The sequence below is a fragment of the Scardinius erythrophthalmus genome (assembly GCF_964197995.2).
Source record: "Scardinius erythrophthalmus genome assembly, chromosome: 16".
Taxonomy (NCBI): Eukaryota; Metazoa; Chordata; class Actinopteri; order Cypriniformes; family Leuciscidae; genus Scardinius; species Scardinius erythrophthalmus.
In genome coordinates, this window is record NC_138236.1 from 18,712,173 (window position 1) to 18,734,845 (window position 22,673).

Below are 22,673 nucleotides of genomic sequence, written 5' to 3' on the forward strand. Positions count from 1 at the left end.
AAAATAAATATCCCTCTCCTTCCCATTCATATATTAAATCCAGACATCTGCAAAAGGCCTTTTTCATAAAGGTCAGGTTGAGGCAAGTTGTCATATGTTTTAAATGTAAAAAAATTGTTCGATTCTTTAGTATGCTATCTTCTATGTTTTTGCTGTTTTGTGAATTCTTTCGTATTATATAATTGTTTTAGTTTTGATAGGAAGGGTTATGTTCTGTTTTTCTGTGTTTTGAGCGTTTAGTCTAGTTTTCCTGCCTGTTACCGTGATTACCGTGTTTGTTGCCCTGATTGCTGATTTAAGTCACGCCTCTTTGGAGTTTCTTTGATTATCTTCATGTGTTTCAGTTGCCCTTTGTTTTCCTCATTATTTTGAGCTGTTATCTTATCTGTGTTTTGTTTCCTGAGTATATGAAGTGTTATTTTGAGTTTTGTAGCATTAAAGAATATTCTGCTGTGCTTAAATCCTGCCTAAACATAACCCTACCCTGACAAATATTCAGTGTGACAACTAGTCTACACTTCTCTTTCTTAGCCTGTAGTTCTCTTCAATGAGAGCCATTTCCCAGAGTACCAACTATAAGGAGATCATTGCATAAATTCAGATCAGCCTAACAATTCAAACTATGATGATTGCCAAAGAAAAAAAGACACTACCATCCGATCAGCTGCAAAGGGAAGCACAAAGGGACTTCTTTCATCGCAAGTTAATTACAGAGGGCCTGCTTGTGTGACTCAGACAGTTATCTAAAAATTTCTAATATAGCCCTATGAGGGGAAGCACCCTGTCACACAGCTGAGGGTGTGTTGTGTGTTGTGTGTGTGTGTGTGTGTGTGTGTGTGTGTGTGTGTGTGTGTGTGTGTGTGTGTGTGTGTGTGTGTGTGTGTGTGTGTGTGTGTGTGTGTGTGTGTGTGTGTGTGTGTGTGTGTGTTGTGTGATGAGGCCTGGATTAGTGTGAATTTTAGAGCCATTGGAGAGACTTTACATCTCTGTGAAATATCAGATTGCTTTAGACTGGAGAGCTGCACTAAAACTTCTGGCCTTTTCTTCTGTATAATATTAAATGAATGAATCAAAAAGTAGATATCCAGCTAACAGTGAACATTCTTAGAACATTCTTGGCAAGGTTCTTTCAAAGTTATGAACAAAGTTCTTCCAGTAATGTTAATAGAACATGTTCAAAGTTATCTGGTCTTTAATAACTTTATCAAAACATTAGCATAAAAATGTTATTTATACATCATTCATGGAACGTTTTTCTGGAACATTTTGGTTGAATGTTTGTCTAATGTTTTTAAACGTTACTACTTTGTTTCAGATGGTTCAGAGAACATTCAAAAGTAACATTCCCATAATACTCGCAAAATGATAAAAGAAAGCATTCCCTTAATGTTTTTTCTAACGTTCATATAGCCTAACTAAGAAAAAAATACATTCTTAAAATAATTTAAAACCTGGATGCTTTTGAACTCTCTAAAATATTGAAAAATAACGTTTTCATACAAAGTTCTGTCTCTCTTGACGGCACACTGATAGGTCCTTATTAACTCGATCTGCTTGCAATAACATCATTCTCTTTAAGGCACAGCTGATTGGTTCCTACATTGCCCAGACAGTATAATGATGTAAAGTCTTATTCATTTCCACGAACCAGTTCTTGGACAGTTCGTTTCAATGAACCGGTTCAAAATAACGATTCCTTACATCATCAGCAATTATGTAACAATGCATTTCTTTTCTAACAACTCAGTGTCATGTTATATCAAGGAAACATTCAAATGAAGTCACTTGTGTCAACGCATATTGAAACATTCAAATAATTTGTTTATTTATTTATTCAAATTTATTTGTGTGAACGCAAATTGCTTATTATTGCCTTTCATTCACTTCAGGGGCTGTGTACATTACACCGTTTTATATGTTTTGGCGTATAAAAAAAAGTGGGTAAAACGCAAACTTTCAAAAGTACAAGTTTTTGAAACCGGTCTCCATGTAAACAACAAACCTGCCAATCTGTGAAAACAATGACATCATTCACATGCGTATTACACGTTCAATCTAAATGTTTCATCGCCATCTAATGGCCTGGCAGCAGAATACAGCGTTTTTAGTCGTTTTCGCAGATCCGTGTAAATGGGGAACGTTTTGACAATGGTGTCGTCTGTACGCGTTGAAAAGAAGTTTTTCTTTTTTTCAAATTCTCAATTGAAAAATAAGCATACCGTTGTCCTGTAAACGTACCCTAAGTTAATGGTGTTTGTGGTCACAGTTTAATTTGCGGATCCTTTATGTCGGATACGTCTGACCGATATTGAAGAGCCTATCTTGGATAAGATTCCTAAAAGTTTCGCACCTACAGCACACATTACAACACGCATTGATGCACAAACGTGGATATGATCTACATGTCTAAAGAATAACCCAGTCTTATAAACTCCTTGATTTCACAAAGATGACATAAAATATAATCTGCATGCACAATAAACTATAGTAAAATGCATCTCTCAACAGAAGGTTTTTGCTGGTTTTAGCATATTTCCAGTATGTGCCTCAGGCTGGCATAGTATCGTAAACTCATTCATCACTATCAGCTCCTCTGTAATCCTCGGCAAACTTCGACACTGGTTAAACCGGCTTAGTTGGTTCTTTTTGAGTCGGACGTGCTACTTTAGCAGTGCGTCTTGCGTCATCAACCCTAAATTAAACTCGATTCAGTTAAATTAGTGAAGCAACTCGATCGGTTACTTCCTGAGAACCGACTCAAAAGAATGATTCGTTTAAGAATCAAACCATCATTAGACCTGATATGATCTGCTATTGTAAATCATGTATGCTGTTTTGTACAGCAGCAGCATGTCTTACTTGCTCTGCAGCAGCAAACAGCAGCAGCAGCGTAGCAGGTATTTCTAGACCAAACATATCAACATGGTCATATCCATTACCATGCCAAACACTCCGAGAGTTGTCATGACAGAAGTAACTTTATGGGAATGTTAGAAAACCGTTCCCAGAACATATTTTTGTTTGGTAGTGTTTGTGTGCATGAATTGATATTTCCTGTAGGAAACGCTTTGTGTTTTGTTATTTAACTTCTATTCTTTTGTACATCAGAATGGAAAATCACACATAATGTTCACACTGGCCTCCACCTCTCATTTCTCTCTTTGTCTCTCTGTGTTTTCTCCTCTCTCACCCTTTCTCTCTCTCTCTCTCTCTCTCTCTCTGTGGGCTGATAAAAGAAAATGTTTTCCTGCTGCCAGCTTCTCCACTCTGGCACACTGGCATAGTAAACTTATACTGTATACAGAGGAAATCCTCCACTTTTAAGCGTCTTGTCCTGTGCTGTGCTGTTTGCTACTCTCTTGTGTGCTTCCATTATGTTTTCTCTGCTCTTGAGTACACTAAAAATGAAGTTTGTCTCAAGTGAAGTAAAGTCAAATTAAGTTTTGCTTAGTTGTAATTTGCACAGCTTATACAAGGCTGCCTGGAAATGAAATGCTGCATTATCCCGTCCTTCGGATGAGATGTTAAACCGAGGTCCTGACTCTCTGTGGTCATTAAAAATTCCAGGATGTCCTTTGAAAAAGAGTAGGGGTGTAACCCCGGCATCCTGGCCAAATTTGCCCCTTGGCCTCTGTCCATCATGGCCTCCTAATCATCCCCATGTACTGATTGGCTTCATCACTGTCTCCTCTCCACCAGTAAGCTGGTGTGTGGTGGGCGTTCTGGCGCAATATGGCTGCCGTCGCGTCATCCAGGTGGATGCTAAATGGGAGAATCAATGAATTGATGAAATTTATTGAATCATTGAAATAATTTAACAGTATTATGTGGATGTCAATAGAAAATGACTTCCACTATAACAATCCTATTAAGACCTGAGCCCTATCACCTACCCATTACACAGAGCATCCTCACATAGTGAGGAACATTTCCAGTTATATCTCCACGTGAGCATGGTTTAGCACGGTATGATTACCTTTATGTATGATGTGATTATCCTGCATCACCAAGGTTACGTACAGCCTAATCCTGATTTTGTTGCATCACGCCGGAAATACAAACTATAACCGTGTCAACTGACACAAACTGAAACTGGTCTGCGCTGTATGGTGATAAAGAATATTGAATAACATTCTAATCAATTGGAATTTAAAAAAAGTCAGATGAGGACCGTTTAATTGCCTTTGTTCAGCAACATTTACCTGCAACAAACTATCCAATTTTCCCCCAAACAAATTAAAGTAACTGTAGAAAGACCACGCAAAGGGAATACTTTATAAACCGAGTTCTGTTTATTAGCCTCACTCGTACAGCTCTCAGTATCAGGTAGCAAAGCCTCGTATGTCCACCAGCCCCTTTTGCGCAGGCGCAGTCTCTGATAACAAGTATGGTGGCTACAAAGGCACATTAAACTCCAAGCGAGCATTAGGTGAATGCTCTACAGTAACCATTTATTCCCTCTTATCTAAAATACTATCTATTTGGAAAGCAGTTGACTACCAATCACGCTATTTAGGGAACAGCCAAAAGTGTGAGTGTGCATTGTTTGTGAGTGTGATTGAGGTAGTGTGGTATTGAGGTTTCTCTGTCTCTCTCACCTCCACCATTGTCCCTGGCTAAGTTAACTATGACCATCCAGTCATCTCTCACTAAACTTACCGCAAGGTCAGCAACCCATTTTAAACTTTCCACAGGATGTATGTTTTTTTTGGCTTGCTATACCACATGAGCCATTTTTACACAGGGAAAGTCAGTATGTGTACGCCGAAATTGTCAAGTCACCTTCATTTATATAGCGCTTTAAATACAGATTGTTTCAAAGCAGCTTTAATAAACAGGAAAGTAATGATCAATGATGCAAACTGAATTCAGTTCTTCTGTAATGCATTCTAAAGAGACAATAGTGTTATTGTTCTGCATGCTGAGCTCAGTTTAGTGTTGATTCAGTTCAGTTTAATAACTGCGTTAAGTTAATTAATAATGAAATGAGTTAAATTCAGCTATAAAGCAGCTCTGCCAAAAACAGCGATGTCATTGTTTAGCTAAGTTCAGTTCTCAGCCAATAGTGGTCAATAATATTGCAGAATATGAAGTGTCCCTAACTAAGCAAAGGTGACACTGGCAAGGAACCAAAACATCATGTGACAGAAATGGAGAAAAAACCTTGGGAGAAAGCAGGCTCAATCGGGAGACCAGTTCTCATCTGGCAAAACGAACAGACATGGTGTGATGATGATTACAGTCTGCATCACAATTTTATTTTACTGTAGAAGCACCTACATTTGGAACTTGAGTTTTTTTGCATTTAATTCTGCATTAATAGAAATACATGTGCAAAATGATCATGCAATCAGTAAGTCTCTGCAGAGTCTGCCAAATGAAGGTGTGTCGGACCCCTCTGAGACTAATAGCACTGGGGTCTCTGTTAGTCTTAATAGGGCTTTTCACACTGTGCTTAACCCCGGGTTATCATCGTTCTAAACACCGCTTTAACCCAGGGTAAAGGAATGTTTCACATTTGTAATTTAGAAAGGGGGTTAGCACCGTTTTTTACCCGGGGTTATGAAACTCAGAATTTGTGTGTGTGTGTGTGCTTTTGTGTGTTTTGGACACACAAAAGCACACACATTGGACATATGTGCACCAATTACCTCCATTCACTTCTGCAAATCCATGTTCCAGTCAGAAGCCTGCGGTCAGTGTTCGATCTGTATATGTAATACTTTTCCCATTGCAGCTCTGAAACTTTATATTACAGCATTATTACAGTGACAGTCTTTCTAGGGTAAATCACTTTTGTTGTTGGTGTTTTCTTTTTTGCTACATGGATTTATGTAAATGTGCATTTTAAACTCTTGCCTATGTTTATCACCTCTGAACATATATGATTTTTATGCTTCTGTTTGTCTGTCTTTGTTCTGTGTCTTTGTTTGCGTTTAGTTGGCTTTTCTTTTGTTCGTTCTTGAAGTTGAACAATTGAAACTGTCACCATGTCACCACACCTAAATCATGCCAAAGGAATGACATGGGTGGGACATGGGTGTTCTCTTCTTAATTTGAATAATTGATTTATGGAAATGCACCAAAGGGAAATTATTTCCTGCAGTTATCAGGCATCTAAACGGGCAAAAGATGAGTCACTGCCAGCCAGTATTTGAATGCGGTTCAAAGTCATGCCTGTACACCTCATGCAATCATCTACACTGTTTCACATTTTAAACAATCAGTCTCTTGCAGACCCAATGTGTTCTGACATTGAGTTACAGCAAATGACCTTCCAGTAAGAGATTAATGACTTTATAACATTAATAATTGAATATGCAATGTACTGTAGTAGACTACAAGTCGAAAGATTAGACATACCTACTCAATCTCGTCACCAGCAACACAGTAAATGCACTCATGCATTTGTTAAAAATATACTTTTAAATCTATAAGTGTAATACAATTGTACTGTTATGGTGCAAATTAGGTGCAATTTTCCTCACATTATGACTTTTTTTCCAGGTTTCATCATGTGGGGTGCAGAGTATTTCTTCCAAGCAAAATGCCATCTGTCCTTTGTAAACAAGCCTCATCGAGATGCTGTTTGTGTGCTTTGTGTGTTTAGGAACATGTGGGTGTGTTCGCTCTTACATTAGACTGCTATACAGGTGTGGAGGACAGGGACTGCACTCTGGGAAAAACAATATATACTGCAGAGAGACAGGTGTCCCTGCAGGAAGTTTCCATGCAGCATGCTTCATGAATTTATTGATATAATACATATAGTGCGGCTTAAAATGTCTGTGAACACACTGAAAAGTAAAAAAAAAACAAAAAAAAAACACTAAACTACTAAACTGTTTTTCTTTATTTTACAAAAGCACAACATTTAGTTGCTATTGTGAGTTTACAAAAAAAATAGTTACAGTTTCTAATGATGTATTACACTTATCTGCATGACCAAAAATGATTGTTTCCATTGTTATCAGGAAAACGCTGGCGTCTCCATGTTATGCAGTAAGCGCTATCCTTTAGCTGCCACACTCCGCACAAACACTTGCACTGCGTCCAAAATCGATTATTTCCTTACAGTATAGTAAGCGAAAAACGGTAGCCTACGCCAACTGTATGTCCGAATTAGTATTCGAAATAGTAGTCATAAATAAAAAGGAATAAAGCTCAAATTGTAGTAGGCCTACCTACACAGTGCACAATTTCGGACCCACCATTGCGCACATTTATTTAGGTTAACGTTAGAGCGAGCGGCCAAGTTACTTACATGTTTCAAATGATAAACCATATTTGAGGACGATGGATGATAGGTGAATGTTCGGATTTCCTGCCCGACATAGACTGCTGTAACAAAACGCAGTTAACTATATGCCGCTCACGGACTGCGTGACTTTGCCACTTCCTGTGGAGTGTTTTTATTTAAGTAACAAAGCAACTAAAATATTGGTCGACTAAGCCTCACCTCGTCAACTAATGTTTAGTCAACTATCAGGGGGCATTTCACATAGATTTTTATTTTCTCTGTGCAGGTAGGCTACATGTTGTAACGTGTTGGTATTGCCTAAACAAATGTGAGAAAAGAATTAGTGGCAGTTGGCTAACAGGTTCCTTAAATACACCTTGAACTTCTAAAGCTGCTATTATGTAACAATCTATTATCTTGCTTTCTTTGACTGTTATATTGGGAATTTGAATATTGAGTTTTTTTTAAAACAGTAGAGCGTTGGTGCTAGCAATGCCAAGGTCATGGGTTCGATTCCCAGGGAAAGCAAGAACTGATAAAATGTAAATTGTGTACCTTGAATGCAATGTATGTCGCTTTGGATAAAAGCGTCTGCCAAATGCATAAATGTAAATGATCGCCTGACTACAATCAGCTAAGCTGGATTGCCTGTAATCAAAATGGGTGAGTTATTTGCCTTTGCACTGCAGCAGAAATGTCAATTTGAATAAGTCAGTGAGATACTTCAAACAAAACTGCCTCCTGTCAGCACACCTCTGTTTGATCTAGGCCTTTATGAAATGCATACACCAGCCTTTCTCAAAGTGGGTGCCGCGGCACACTGGGGTGCCTCCTGACTTTGTCAGGGGTGCCGCCAAAAAATTACGTAGGCTACAAAAAAAAAAAAAATCTGACATTTCATATATAAATATATTTGAATTTACATAAATACATTCTTCTTCTTTTAACCCTTTCGCACGTACGATCAGTCTAGGCTGGTCCCTGGAGCACCGGTGTGATTAGAACGGTCAGAGCATGACGTGATCAACTGCTAAATTCAAATGTGCTTTCGCGCGTTGGCTGGCGCTGAGCCAACTTTTCAGTGTTTTCATCCACATAATGTTTGTTTTAGGTTTCAGACATAATTACTAAAAAAACAATACATTTAGAGTTTGTAAAATACACACTGATGTCAAAGGAAGAGGCAATAATAATAATTTATATTATAATTAGTTTTATTCATATCAGATACACATTGTGTAAGTAACTTTAAAATTTACTCTATTCTTCTCCCAGTTCACCTGCCACTTACTTTTATGTATTTCGGGAGAAGTGGATGAATTCACTTGTTGTAAATCCAACAGATCCGATTCTCTGAACTGCGTCTGCGGCACAAACTAACATGGCGGCGCCCATCGCGCATACAGCTCAACTAACGCGATCGTTAAAATGGTGTTCAAAAAACAAAACACTTCCACTTGCATATATTTGACAATCGGAATATCAGATATTTCATGCCATATCTAACAAATTTGTGAATATTTTGAATAAAAAAGTAAAAATGACATAAAAGCAGATCATAATGAACATCTCTGTTGTTGCAGTTGCAGCGGTGTGTCACGTGACAAGCAATGACGCGTCACCATGGAAACCATAAAGTGACACATTCTAAATAATGGTCCCCTAGAAAAACTCACGCTGGGGGGGTCAGCCAGAATATATTAAATTTATGTGTGAAAGGGTTAAACATATGAAAGGATTAATAAAATTGTCAATTCATTTTATATATATATATAAAATTTGCATTTGCATTTGGGTTATGCAGTGTTTTTAAATTATATTTTACACTGGGGTGCCTTGAGATTTTATGCACTTTTGAAAGGTGCCCTGACTGAAAAAAGTTTGAGAAAGGCTGGCATACACGATAGGGCAAGGGTAGGTTAATTGTGTTTGTGTATACTTTTTTTTTTTGTATGAATTTGATTAAAATATAGCATATATTTTATGTAAATTTAAGAAAGATTTAAATTCTGACTCTTTCGACTTTTTCATAGGGTAGGCCTACTTTACCTAAAACATTTTGTTACATTTTTTAAGGTCACTGTACATTCACAGAGGATGACAGCATGTGTAAAAAGGAGGTGTGACAGAATCATTTTTGCCAAACAATGTTACAAAGCGATTATCCTATTAGAACATATTTGCATTCATGTTTGCATAGAGCAAGTAGGTCAACTGCCATAGAGTACAAGAGTACAAAAAGTCCAATTAGAAGGAAAAAAAATATTTATTGCATTCAAAGTTTTTTATACACTCAAAAATGTATTTATTGATGAACTGAATTGAGTAAACTCAACTAAACTTGCAGCAGACCTCTGCACAGACTCAGCTTCAACTCCTCCCCAACATATGCCGGTGTGATATATCCCAATCTTCAAGCAGAATGAACTGGATGGAATATTCTGAATGACACCAATCCACAATCTGACTTGTGATGCAGCCTGGAATTAAACCACAGTATGTTGGTTCATTTGGCCAGATGAGGACTGGTCCCCCGATTGAGCCTGCTATCTCCAAAGTTTTTACTCCATTTCTGTCACAGATGGAGTTTGAGCACACCTTTGGCTTGCTTAGTTGGGGACACTTAAAGGGGTGGTTGATTATGATTTCACTTTTCTAAATTTAGCTAGTGTGTAATGTTGCTGTTTGAGCATAAACAACATCTGCAAAGTTACAACGCTCAAAGTTCAAAGCAAAGGGAGATATTGCTTTTAAAGAAACCGCTACAACAAACGGCTGGTTGGGACTACACAACATTCCTCCCGGGTTAGTGACATCACCAACCCTAAAATTCACATAAACCCCGCCCCCGGAACATGATTTATAGATTATCAAGACAGAATATGCCAATCAATGACTAGAAGATGACTACACATAGGATACATAAATTCATCAACTGACCATTCAGAAACGTCCTGTTGCAATCTACATGTTGTTACTTCTTCTTGGGTCTCTCCATCATTGTCTGAATCCAGTTTGAACATAAAAGGCTAAAAGTTGTCAGTGCATGTCTCTGTTGCAAACTGTTGAAGCTCCGCCCTCTGTGCCTTGAGCAGCAGCTCATTTACATTTAAAGGAACAGACACAAAACAGTGCATTTTTGCTCACCCTCAAAAATTGACAATTTTAACATGCTATATAAAAATATCTTTGGGGTATTTTGAGCTAAAACTTCACATACAAACTCTGGGGACATCAGATACTTATTTTACATCTTGTGAAAAGGGCATTATACCACCCCTTTAATATTCAGCAATATTTTTGTCTTGGATGCACTGACACTATTGGATAAGAACTGAGCTGGACGACAACATCACTGTTTTCTACAGAGCTGTTTTATATATGAACTGAACTGTTTGTTTCCACATTTGATGATTTTTATGTCTTTTTGTACTTTTACAAAGTTATTTGTACAAAAACTTTTACAAAAACTTTGTACTTTTACAAAGTTTTTCTTTATGTCTTTTTAGGGCTCTTTTACAGCAGAATTGAACTCTGTTTTCATCACTCATTATTTTTCTGTTAATGCCTGTGAAGATGTTTTGAAACAATTTGTATTGTGTAAAGTGCTATAGGCCTAAATTAAGGTGACTTGACTTAAACTTAAGGCCTATTCACACCAAGAACAATAACTATAAAGATATCGTTCTGTTTATTCTAAGCACGTGCTTGTCTGTCACTTTAAATGCTTAAGATCATTACAGCAGAATGGATGCTGTTGAACTGTCGACGAACAGAGGTAAGTCTGCTGTATATATACCTCTTAATTCGTTGATTGGGTTGATTAACTGAATGTGCTCCACTCGTGTTTAATTAGCTTTGATTATCTGAATGCGCTCCACAGGTGTTTAATTAGGTTTAATCCAGGGTTTCTCAAACTCGGTCCTGGAGGGCCACTGTCCTGCACAGTTTATAGCTCCAACCCTGATCAAACACACCTAGCTGTGAGTTTCTAGTGATCCTGAAGACATTGATTAGATTGCTCAGGTGTGTTTGATCAGGGTTGGAGCTAAACTGTGCAGGACAGTGGCCCTCCAGGACCGAGTTTGAGAAACCCTGGTTTAATCTGAAAGTGCTCCTCCCGAACTTTGTTAATAAAACATAATTTAATGATTCAGTCGTGTGCTTTTGAGTGTGGGGTGAATTCAGGTTTTTTGTTCCAATTTATTATTATTTTTCACAAGAAGCATAACATGCAATAACTGACATAAATATATATTTATATAATGTATTTTACCCCCAAAATGTGATATGATGTAAATAAATAATATACCCCCCCCCCAACATACACAAATAATTTAATATTAAAATATAACATGCACTCATTTATTTAAATAAAGTTATTTTGAGCAGATTTTACAAATAATTAGCCTACGTGAAATAATGCAATAATTGGTATATATTATGTCATATAAAAACTAAATGAAGAGAAAAAAGTGAGAAGTACACATGATTAGTGCTTTTACTAGTACTTTTATTAGTGTCCACAGAACAATAAATTACACTTTTGCAAAATGTATATAAGTAAATACTGTTTGTTAGAGAGGACAAGCATTTTGCACAACACCATTTCCTATTGTGCCATACTGTCTTACACCATAGCAAATTGTTGGCCACATTAAAAAGTACAGTGTGAGACACTGAGAGGTACTTTGGGACCTTATAGGAGGCATGTGAGAAAAGTGTGTGAGGGACGTGTGTGTTCACTTATCCTGACCCCCTCTGCCCCTCCCTCTGCTCTTTTCTTTGCCATGCTTCTTCATATAGTAGGCCCTGGCTAGACCAGAAATACACTGACTGAATTCACGGAAGTTCACTTCTCCATCATGGTTCTTATCCAGTTCTTCCATCACCTCCTTAATATTCTCTGGATCCACTTTATCCTGAGACAGACATAGAGGGAGGAATGTCAATCCTGTTATTACTTACATACCACTCATAGCTCCAAAAAAAAAAAAAAAAAAAAAATGATGAAGGGCAGCAGTGCATGAGTTTCTAAAAAGTGTGTTAGCAAAGGAATGAGAGCAGGAATGAAGAGCAGGAATATTTTCGAGTTTCCATCATGGGTGTTACGACTTGAAATGCTTCTCATGCCAGGTTGCCATAATAAGCCTTTACTGCACAGTAATTGCACAACTTTTTTTGTAAACATGTTTTGATTTGTTGCAACATGTTGGAGGGGTTCACTTCTCCCAACCAATGACTATCTTTCTCAAAACGTCATCTTTTTTTCTATGCATCTCTCTCATTCTAACCTTAAATTCAGGACTGGTCAGATGGGCTTTAATAAGCTGTCCGAGTTCAGCATTACTGAGCTGGGACTTCTTCTCATCTGTTCCTGCATACTCCTCAAACACCTCCACTATGGCCACGATGGCTTTCTCCAGCTTAGACATGTCTATGAGAAAGAGATTCATGAAGTTCACTAATGCCAGTCAGAAACTCTTCATGCACATTTATCATCTTAAAGTCACCATAAAGAAGGTCTATGGCCAATGCAAAACAAACAACACATTTATATTTGCTGCAAGACATACCCACAAAATGATGGTCTGCAACTCAGGAATGCAATTTAAGCTGCACAAAGATACAAAGGGTCTGAATGAAATGAGATTTTGAAGAATGTTTTTGTCAGTACAATAATAGCCAGTGGGTTCCAATGTTTATGTTGGACCCAATTGACTTTCATTGAACGGACAAAAATAATTGACATTTCAAAAATATCCTCTTCCGTGTTCCACAGAAGAAATAATTTCATACAGGTTTGGAATGACATGATGGTGAGTGAATGAATGACAGATGGTGAATGATAGAACTTGAATGATATATCCCTTTAAATAAGACTTGGGTTAAATAACAATCATGCATTAAATCCATCATAGTGTGCTGTAAATTCCTCTAGACTGTTTCTAAAATCTTTTTCAGTTTGCACTTTCTTTTTCTCTTTCTCTCTTCTTATTTTCTTGCACTTACCTCAGTGTTGTGGTTCCAGAGAAGTTATGCAGATGTTTTGTTGGAGTAAATCGTCTGCTGCTTTTAAAGCACAGATTTAATTCTCCATAGCACACACACGCACACACAGCGGCAGGAATGATTCATTCTTGGGCTATGTAGGATTCGTAGCACGCCCAAACCAGTCTGATGAGTCTCATGCATCGTAAAATAATACATGGTTATGTAATCTGTTACACTTTTTAGATTCAAATATGATATTCTGCTGTGTTTCACTATGGATATGCAATTTGATTATAGTAAATAAACAAAACAAAAAAATGATTGGGGATTTCCCAAGTCAGACATGGGGAATCTGAGTCACATAGGACATGAGTGACTCTTTCGCTCTCTCTTCTGGGTGTTGCCCATTGTCCTTCTTTCCACGTAGAAAATTGTGGAAGCCTGAACTAACTGGTCTCATGCACCCTGAATGCCATAGTTGCATGTATTTTTCTGAAGTGACTGCATGCCCTTTCTTTAAACATTCTTTTAATAATGTTTCATCTTCAACATTTAGGAAAAAGCTGAAAGACTCATTGTGTAGCTATGACGTTGTTGGCTATATTTTCGTGCAGGCTTGAATCACAAGCTTCAAACGAAGCTTCATATTTGCAGTAAACAGAGACACACTTATCCTCTCTAAATCTAGTCTTCAGACATCAAAGAATGCCTGATATTTGCAAAATGATAATTTTTAAAGGACACTATATATAATCTATATATTGTATATTATATATATTATGTACATAAATACTTTATCCACAGTACACAGAAACGCTAACAATAATGAAGCCATCTGCAGACAATAATGGTGCACAAAACCATACTAGACAATGACTGCTCATCTTTATGCTCGGTTGTGGAGCAACAGAATTTCCCTTAAGCTTTTCATACATGACATAAATACAAAGACACTGACTCATCATCCAGTGTTGTAATATAGTCTAGTTTTTGGAGACCCAAGTAAACAGCCAGATAAACAGACACACCCTTTCGAATTAACTTAACCAAACCTATTTATCATATATCTTCCATTATTTATCATCACAGAATCTTTTTAATATATTTGCAGAACATAACCAAGATGGGTAACACTAACAGCAAAGTAAATGTCTGTGAATGTAAACCCCACCAAAGTCTTTACCTCTAACCTCTGAGAAAAACCTTTAGGCTGTGGAGTATTAAAAAGAAGGGTGTGTGCTTTTAAGTGTACTCTATTTAATTATCTTTTGTTCAGTGCAGGTTCTTCTACATTGTAAGGTAAGCATAACCACAGGTGTTTTAATACTGCACAAACACACCTTAGCAAATATGCACGCAAAAAAAAGGAGCATTACAGGAGCCATTATGTATAGGTGCCATAGCCATGAGCATTTGACTCGAGAGATCATGAGCTCTACAGTGTGTAACAGTGACCTTGTAACATGTACTTACTGTAATAAAAGTAAATTATGCATTCATGAATAACATAAACTAACATTTTTATTTCAAACCCTAATAAGTTGAAATACTCTGTAGCTACTAAAATGTGTAATTACACTGTAACACATCTGTAACCAAAAATTATAATATACTATAGGGGCCTAATAAAGTAAAAAAGAAAATAACAAAAATAAATTGCAAAAAATATAATCATTGGTGTCACTTTATCTGACATAAAAATGTTGGAACACAAATGTGTTTGTTATTAGCATGTTAGTTTTAAAATAATCCATCATAGTCATTCATTCAGCAAAACAGCGGTCTAAATGTAGCCTACAGACATGTTTGATCTTATCTGTGAAGAAAAAAAAAAGAAAAAAAAAAGCATTTTTGGGTTACTTGTCTGCAAGATAGAGAAATATAAAAGTAGGAGAGAAGAGGAAGAGCGAGTTGATGGAAGAACTCATGACGTGTGGAATACTGCTGACATCTAGTGATCAACTTCCTGAACTATAATAGACAATATTAAGAGCTGCGCCACGAATGAAAGCGAGGCTGTGATAGACTTAGCGTGTTTTCAGTGGCATTCGCTGTAAGAAGCTGTATAAAGCTCTGAGGTCACTTATAATTTTACACAGCTAATATTGTCTAGGGTTTGTTTTTTTTGGCCAACTGATTTTTTTTTTTTTTTTTTTGGCAAGATAATGCTATGTTTCGCCAGCAGAACAAGCCAAAAATACAACACCACCAGTACAACTCACTGAACAGATGTACGTCTATCCCGGACCCTCACACAACCTTGCTTTCATTCCTGTTAAAAAAAACGAAGATGGCGCTGCTGTGAATAAGGTCTATATGGTCACATGACAGACATTAGACACTTTAATTCCCTTTTACAAGAAATAAAAAATAAATAAAAGTGTCCTTGTACCATTCACTTTGTTTGTGCATCATGTAATGTTATGTATTATATCAAGTATTATAAATATGTGCATAATAATGGTAATAATAATTGTAGTTGTATTGATATACTGCTTATAGTTATACTGATCTATGGTCTATGTATTTTTGTATTTTAAGTCCAGACAAATCATGCTCTCCCATGACCTCATGTGGCTGACACACCCTTAAGAGTCATCCTGGTTGCAAGGCAACGCGACTGTTTACACGTGATATTTCTGTTTACACGGATTTCAAACACGCCCACACATTGTCGGTGGAGGGGGGAGGGGTACATTTGAAAACCACCAAAGTTGTTTGAATCAACAGATCCTAAAATTATATATTATTATGTAAAATGAATTCAGGTACGTGTATCTACAATAAACACCAGCTTGCAAGCACTCTGCATGATGTCGAGTGAGCTTAAAGCAAGCGGCAACCTCCCCGTCTCTCCCTTGAAACCAACACGGAAGTGAGTTAAGCTGTAATTCGTTGACTGGCCGCTTGAGGCTGTTGTCAGAAGTGAGTCAAATCTGTATCTCCCCCATGTTAAAATGACCAACTTTACAGCAGAAAAAAACGTGTTTAAAGCCTGGTGTCTGTATGTGGATTTGGTCTATACAGCTAATTTTGCCCTTCATAACAACTGTGAGGGGGGTGAATTATTTTATAACTCGTCCGTTTAGTTGATTAATATTTAAATTTAAGGGTGTGGCCAAGCCACTTGAGTGACAGATGGATTGCCGCTGTCAGTGCTAGCCGTTTGTCTGCTGTTACTAGCCGTCACTTCACCTCAGCAATGTTAGCTGCTGAACTTGCCATCTCTGCAGTGTTTGTGCTTTTTTTCGGGATTATCATTTCATACAATTTTAATACTTGGGTAACGTTACAAAGCTCACGTCTTAGGATTCCGTCGTTATCGTTCGAGAGAAAAAACAGCGCTGTATTTCAGTTGTTTTCCTCTGTGAACATGCACTAATGGATGTCTGACAATTTCGTTGCTTTTTGGGGTTTTCAAATTTAAAACGTCAATAAATGCTCGTTCGTTCTGCTCCCATGGAACAGATGGATTATAATATGCTTATGTAGGTTACCGTCAGATGAAATCATGCAGGCGTCGGCGCTTTCTCCGTCCGTGAATGAGCGTGGATTTTCTAGCGCATTTACTTGCACTTCAAAGGCAATATATCTATGGTTTAACCCATTTGAGAGACGGCCAACATCAGAATTTAAAATGGACTGAATAAGCTCTCTACGAACTTGAGCGATGCCGCGCTGACGGACCATGAAAGAGTGACGGACATGTATGCACATAAATCACTGTCGTACACAAACACTCTCGAAGTAATACACAGTCTCACTTGTAGCCATGTCTTTTAACTATTATAATATTTCGAAGGGCAAAAATAGGAACGTTTAATTGGCTTTACATCATCAGCTAACTCGATCACGTCGAGCTAGGTGATTTCAGATAGCCAGGCCAGGCTCCGCTCCTCAGCTCCACTCACGCCCCGCCTGTTTGTCCATTTTCTGTTATCCGGGAGTGACGCAAGGCCAAGATGGCGACGGCCGGCTCCGCCCACTTTAGGCTTCAAAAATGCTCTTCAGAAACCTACGGGTGACGTCACGGACACTACGTCCATATTTTTTTACAGTCTATGGCTTAAAGCAACACTAGGCTAAGTAACATTTTTTACCTTAAAATAATGTTTCCAAAATGGTTTCAGTGGTTCATCAAGTCGTAACAGGGTGAAAGGCACTTCTGGATTCGCTTTGCAGCCCTAAATCTGCTATAACCGCGCTATGCAAGTTTGCCAAACCGGGTCGCGTTTCTGTAGTTCGAATTAGACATAAGAAAACTACAAATTTGACTTGCTTTACGTCAAGCGTTACAATAGTCGTTATTTAGTTTTTCTTAGTTTCTGATGTCGCAATACATCATGCTTTCATGAAATCAACATACTCTACCTTGTCTGTGGACATCGTTCATATAAAGCCGGTGCTGAATAAACAGCGAGCGTGCGTGCGACGGTAGGCTGCGGGCGGCGAAATTATTTACGACAGCGGTAATGGACAATTCCGCTTCCAACCTGTAGGGCGACCGAACAGGATGTTGCTTTTTTTTTAAAAAAACCCAGCCGAGTAGCCTAATGCTCCACAAATCAAACAATAATGATAGACTCAAAAAGAAAAAGAGAAATAAATTGAGATTCATTAATATCATTACAGTGTTGCATTAAATATTATATGCCTGGTTCAAAGTTAAATCTGTGTTTGGTGTTTACTGAATGTCTGATGTGTAAACAGAGGATTAAGTGAGGGCGGGATGATTATCTTTTCAAAATAGAAAGCATTCAGAAACAACATATTTACTTTTTCATATTCTTGGTCATATTGTAGTTCTAAAAACTAATTTCATGGCAATAAAATGTGTTTATTTAAATAGGCTATATCTTTATATATTTTAAATGTTTATATACTGGGCAATGATGTATTATCTGATTTATGTATCAGACTGATGTATCATACTGTAGGCATAAGTGGATTGGTAGAGACCTTTGTGATATCCCTCATTGTTACTGTGTTAGACAACGAGAATCCCATTATTTATGGGAATTTTAAAGGAAGCATGAAGAGAAAATAAAGACAGTCTGTGAATTAGCTGCTCTTTGAACATTCACAAAGTCACTGTTGAAGTCTGTGATTGACCCGTTTATGAAAATGGTGTTTCCTCCAGTCTGGTTGCTCTTAAGGATTGGCATTTCTGTGTTGTATTGTGTTTGTTGTGGAAATTCTTAATACAAATATACCTACTTAATCTGACTTCACCATGGACAATTAAAACAACTTCCAGTTGTTAAAAATAATAACTACAGTATCTCGAGGTAATTCCCTGAATTACCTGAATACTTAGCCTACACAATACTTCCCTGAAGTAAGGTGACGGCGTCCCGTCAAGAAGCTACACCTCAATAATCACACATGAGCACACAGGCCTTTAGCATCTATACACTCTCACCGTCCTTCTCAGTCCAACAAAGGATCATTAATACTAACTCAGAGTATTACAGCCTCACCCCGAAAGTGGCTCTATAGTCTTCCAACACTATCACTGTCTCTACGGTGGTCTTTTGACCATAGAATCTTTAGTACTTCTGCCTCAATCTCACATAGATGTTATTTTGTTGTCTTTTGAGTGTAGAAACTGTTTCTCAGCTGCACAGCATATACCTGACACGACTCCCAAGTTGCTCTTTGCAGAAATGAAAATATTCTCGTCCGGGAGATCACTGGCCACAACAACCAAGTGAGTCTCCTGAATAGAAAGATACATGTATATTTAAATCATACAGTTGAGTAAAAATCAATGTCACTCAAGTCTTCTTCACTGTGATTTGTTCTGGTGATTGGTTTGTAATGATCTAAGCTAATCATATGGCTGTGTTAAGCACTTTTTGGTATATGGCCTTTGACATGAGCATCCTTAGTCTGCATTTCTCTGTACATTTAATGTTGAAAATAACCATTACATAAAATATTTCTATCACATGTTGTTGTTGCTGTTGCTGTTATCATGCCATTTGTGTGTCTACTATAGTTTCAGTCATTTCTGGGAAAGGCAAAGGTTGTTTTGTAGCTCTTCTGTCACCATGTTAAGCCATCAGAAAACAGAATGCAAAACAGAAACGTACATAAAACTGTAACATTTTTAAAAATTATTTCAGGGAGCCTATATAATGTGTTAATAAATTGCATTATCATCTCAAGTTGAATAAATATGCTGTATGTTGGGACATAATGCCTACAGAAAGTATAACAGAGCTGAGTAATTTAATATTACACGCCTTGTGCTTGTAAAGAGAATTTAATGCTGATATATCTAATCAAATGTTTAAAATCATGGGAAAATGTGCTTATGAAGCACAAAAAAGGAACCTGTTTTGTAGAATTATCCTTATTATATAAATATTAATTCAAGCAAAAGTTCTCAGAGGCTTATGTCTGGAAAATATTCTATGTTAAGATTGTATTTGATACTCTCAAACTCAATCTAAGATGTTTTTAAGTTCCAGTGTGTCTGCACCCTTAAGACAATCATAAAGAGCAGTTTGCATTTTCTTTTGAAATTGTCTCCAAAAGTCTCATCAGAGTAACGTCTGATATGATATCTTAATAATTTTGCAGAGTATATTGGAGTCCGACCTGAACAGTATGGAGGCAAAAAAAAAAAAGGAAAATCATTGAGTGTTTATTTCCATGGTGGAATTTACAGGACTTTTGAGAATACATTTTGTGCCCAATGCTGACACTTATAAAAACTTAAAGTGAATTTGAACATCACTGGACAAAAATGACAAAACATCCTCTTTTGCAAAACATACATACAGTGTAACTGTAGTAACAACTTCAAGGCATGTGACTGAAAGTGAAAAACATATTAACAAAATGATGAAAAAGAAAAACAGACATTCTTTTTTGCCCTCATGTTTGGCTATTTAATTCTTTTTGACACCAAGTGCCTGCTTTTGCGTCTGGTAGATCTGTTCACAGGCAATGGAGAGGCCCACAACAAGAGACACAAACTCTTCAAAATTCACCTCTCCGTCTCCATTAGAGTCCAGATCCTTCATAATCCTGTCAATGGCAGCAGGGTCCTTCTGACTCTGGGAGAAACAAAAGATACATGTTTGCAATATAATAGAATTGGAAGTAGGTTTTCACAGATTATGGAAAAAGAGTTAAATATGAAGAAGATCTGAATGATTCGGTATGGATATCAGAGGCCCCTTGCTCAGGGCCCTCCTTAGGGCGGTGCAACCGTTACGACCGCACCAGGCCCCGCACTTGACGGGAACGGACCAGAGGGTGGCTTCCACTACCTTGGACTGGGTCCCACCCCATGCTTGGTACGGCCCTGCCCGTGCTATACCATTAGAGGGCCCTGATCATTACAGGGCCCAAGCCTATGTTTAAAGTTGTCCCGCCTCGGGTGTATGATAGATGGAAATTTGTACCTTCAGAAAGCTAGTCAGCTCGTTCTCCATCAGCCGTTTGAGCTCTTTGCGACTCAGGGATGCTTTGCTACCCTCTGTGTCAGCATAACGGTGAAACACCGTGATCAGAGTCTCCATTGCTCTCTCAAGATCAGACGGCATTTTGACTGTCTACAGTGAGAGAAAATGTATTCGTTTTTGTGTCTCATCCCTTAATCAAACTGCATATTATGCAAACAGCCACTGTTCTCCTCCCATTGGGCAGATTGGGAAACAGAAGTGGATTTTTCCATTTGGAAATAAGCCAAAGTGTGAGTAATGCCCACCAGATGTCATGCCAAATAGATGCATTAAAAAAAAGAAGAGGCAATTTATTATTAGAAGGCCTATATCCTGATGCAATTGTTAAAAGTATTTCAGAATTAATGTTATTTTTAACTTTTAATCTACTTATAAAAACGTTTAGATTACGTAGCCTTAAGTGACACTGACGGCCATAAAATCTGTGCATATACGCACACACACACACCATTTAAAAAGTGCAGTTCGTATTTCAAAGTTATGTATTACTATCACTTAACAAGTAGAAATCTTATAATACTAAGGTAAAAACTTTTAAAAACCGCTATCAGTCGATAACTAAGTAAAACAATTTTGTAGGCTACTATGCCTTTATTTTAAATGTCAACTTGTTCTAGAATAGTAAAAGTTTGCGTACTTACGATTATAAAAGGCAGAGCGTCACCTGAAGATGAAAGAATGTACTGAATGTCTTGTGCAAGAGTTGGTCAAGCAGAGCAGGAATTTATACCGGGGCTCCGCCCGAATGATGAGTGTGAGGTTGGGTGGGAACTATAGCCTAAATGTTAACTGTTTAGGGCTGAACATTACAGAAAATGCTGACGGGTTTACAGTAGGCTACAAACGCGAATGAATGTAAGCATGAGTATGTAAATGAATTTAACAGTGGTCCCGTTACAGATTTATGAACGAGAAATTCCACTCCAATCAACTCTGCTAGGAAAAAACAAACCTCACAACTGTAACGCGTGAAACCAGTTAGACCATCGTAAACCAGCTAAAACCAGCAAACCACCCTTGTGAAAAAGAAGTGTGCTTACTTGTAGTGTAGCCTACTTCAAATCTTCAAATGTACCTGCAGATAATATATTATTAAAACAAAAGGCTACTTTTATAAAGAGAGTATACTTTCATGACTGTGTACACTGCACTTTGAAATAATTGAAAAGCAAACTTTTTTGAGGTACATTTTAATTTATTGTTGTAAAAAAAAGGTTGATCTTTTGTAGTGCTTTAAAGAAGTATTCTTAGTTTGATGTGCTGACTAACATATTACAGCATATGTAAACTTGATTATGATTTTAACTGTAGTTTTTTTTAGTTTCATCATTACAAATGTGTGATTAAAAATGCATGTAAATTCCACAATGCTTTGTGTACATCATATTTAAATGATAATAGAATTATATTACATATAGAGATGTATGCAAGTCCTCTAAGCGCCTCAAAAAAGCACTCTTTTATTAAATGAAACTAATTTAATTTAATATAAATGTAATGTGTGTGTGTGTGTGTATATATGTGCTACTTTATGGTCAGTGCATTCCTATGCATGTTGAACGAATGTTCAGTAAGTTTTCACAAGGAGGACCAGCCCTTAAATTCCTATCCACCATTTCCTAAGTGTGTGACTCAAAACTTTCACAATGCTCCTGTCTGACACAACATTGTCTGACTCTCCACTGAGAACAAATGTTAGAAGAGGATACTTGGCAGGGCATCATTTTTAAGGGAAGGGCCGGCGCTTTTGGCAAAGATATGGCCTGTTTCAACCTGCACAGTAGGCATGAAGGGATGTCTCTACCCAGCACACAGGAGGTGTCTTTAAAGGGGTAGTTCACCCAAAAAATACTGTCATGTACTCACCCTTAAGTTGTTCCAAGCCTGTATGTATTTATTTCTTCTGCTGAACACAAAAGATATTTTGAAGAATGTCTGCAACCAAACAGTTGATGAGCCCC

The 22,673-nt window shown here is 37.5% G+C and overlaps 2 protein-coding genes across 2 annotated transcripts; both read right to left on the reverse strand.

The window, feature by feature from the left end:
* Nucleotides 1-11,734: 11,734 nt before the first annotated feature.
* s100w (S100 calcium binding protein W) lies at nucleotides 11,735-13,371 on the reverse strand. Its single transcript, XM_081388368.1, has 4 exons — nucleotides 13,253-13,371; nucleotides 12,817-12,856; nucleotides 12,535-12,677; nucleotides 11,735-12,162 (listed from the first exon to the last, which is right to left on the reverse strand). The coding sequence occupies exons 3-4, from the start codon at nucleotides 12,673-12,675 to the stop codon at nucleotides 11,983-11,985; spliced, it is 321 nt and encodes a 106-aa protein (XP_081244494.1). The 5' UTR covers nucleotides 12,676-12,677; nucleotides 12,817-12,856; nucleotides 13,253-13,371; the 3' UTR covers nucleotides 11,735-11,982.
* A 6,502-nt stretch (nucleotides 13,372-19,873) lies between these two features.
* On the reverse strand, nucleotides 19,874-21,449 carry s100a10b (S100 calcium binding protein A10b). The gene is made up of 3 exons (XM_081388331.1): nucleotides 21,354-21,449; nucleotides 20,653-20,802; nucleotides 19,874-20,301 (listed from the first exon to the last, which is right to left on the reverse strand). Exons 2-3 carry the CDS (start codon nucleotides 20,791-20,793, stop codon nucleotides 20,134-20,136), a joined length of 309 nt encoding a protein of 102 aa, XP_081244457.1. The 5' UTR covers nucleotides 20,794-20,802; nucleotides 21,354-21,449; the 3' UTR covers nucleotides 19,874-20,133.
* Nucleotides 21,450-22,673: the final 1,224 nt, after the last annotated feature.

Bases quoted from the DNA above. Each gene is read 5' to 3' on its own strand.
- s100w (XM_081388368.1), bottom strand. From the start codon at position 12,675: ATGTCTAAGCTGGAGAAAGCCATCGTGGCCATAGTGGAGGTGTTTGAG. The intron at 12,163-12,534 runs GTTAGAATGAGA...TGTCTGTCTCAG, and splicing joins TGACCAGTCCTGAATTTAAG to GATAAAGTGGATCCAGAGAA.
- s100a10b (XM_081388331.1), bottom strand. From the start codon at position 20,793: ATGCCGTCTGATCTTGAGAGAGCAATGGAGACTCTGATCACGGTGTTT. The intron at 20,302-20,652 runs GTACAAATTTCC...TGTTTCTCCCAG, and splicing joins AGCTGACTAGCTTTCTGAAG to AGTCAGAAGGACCCTGCTGC.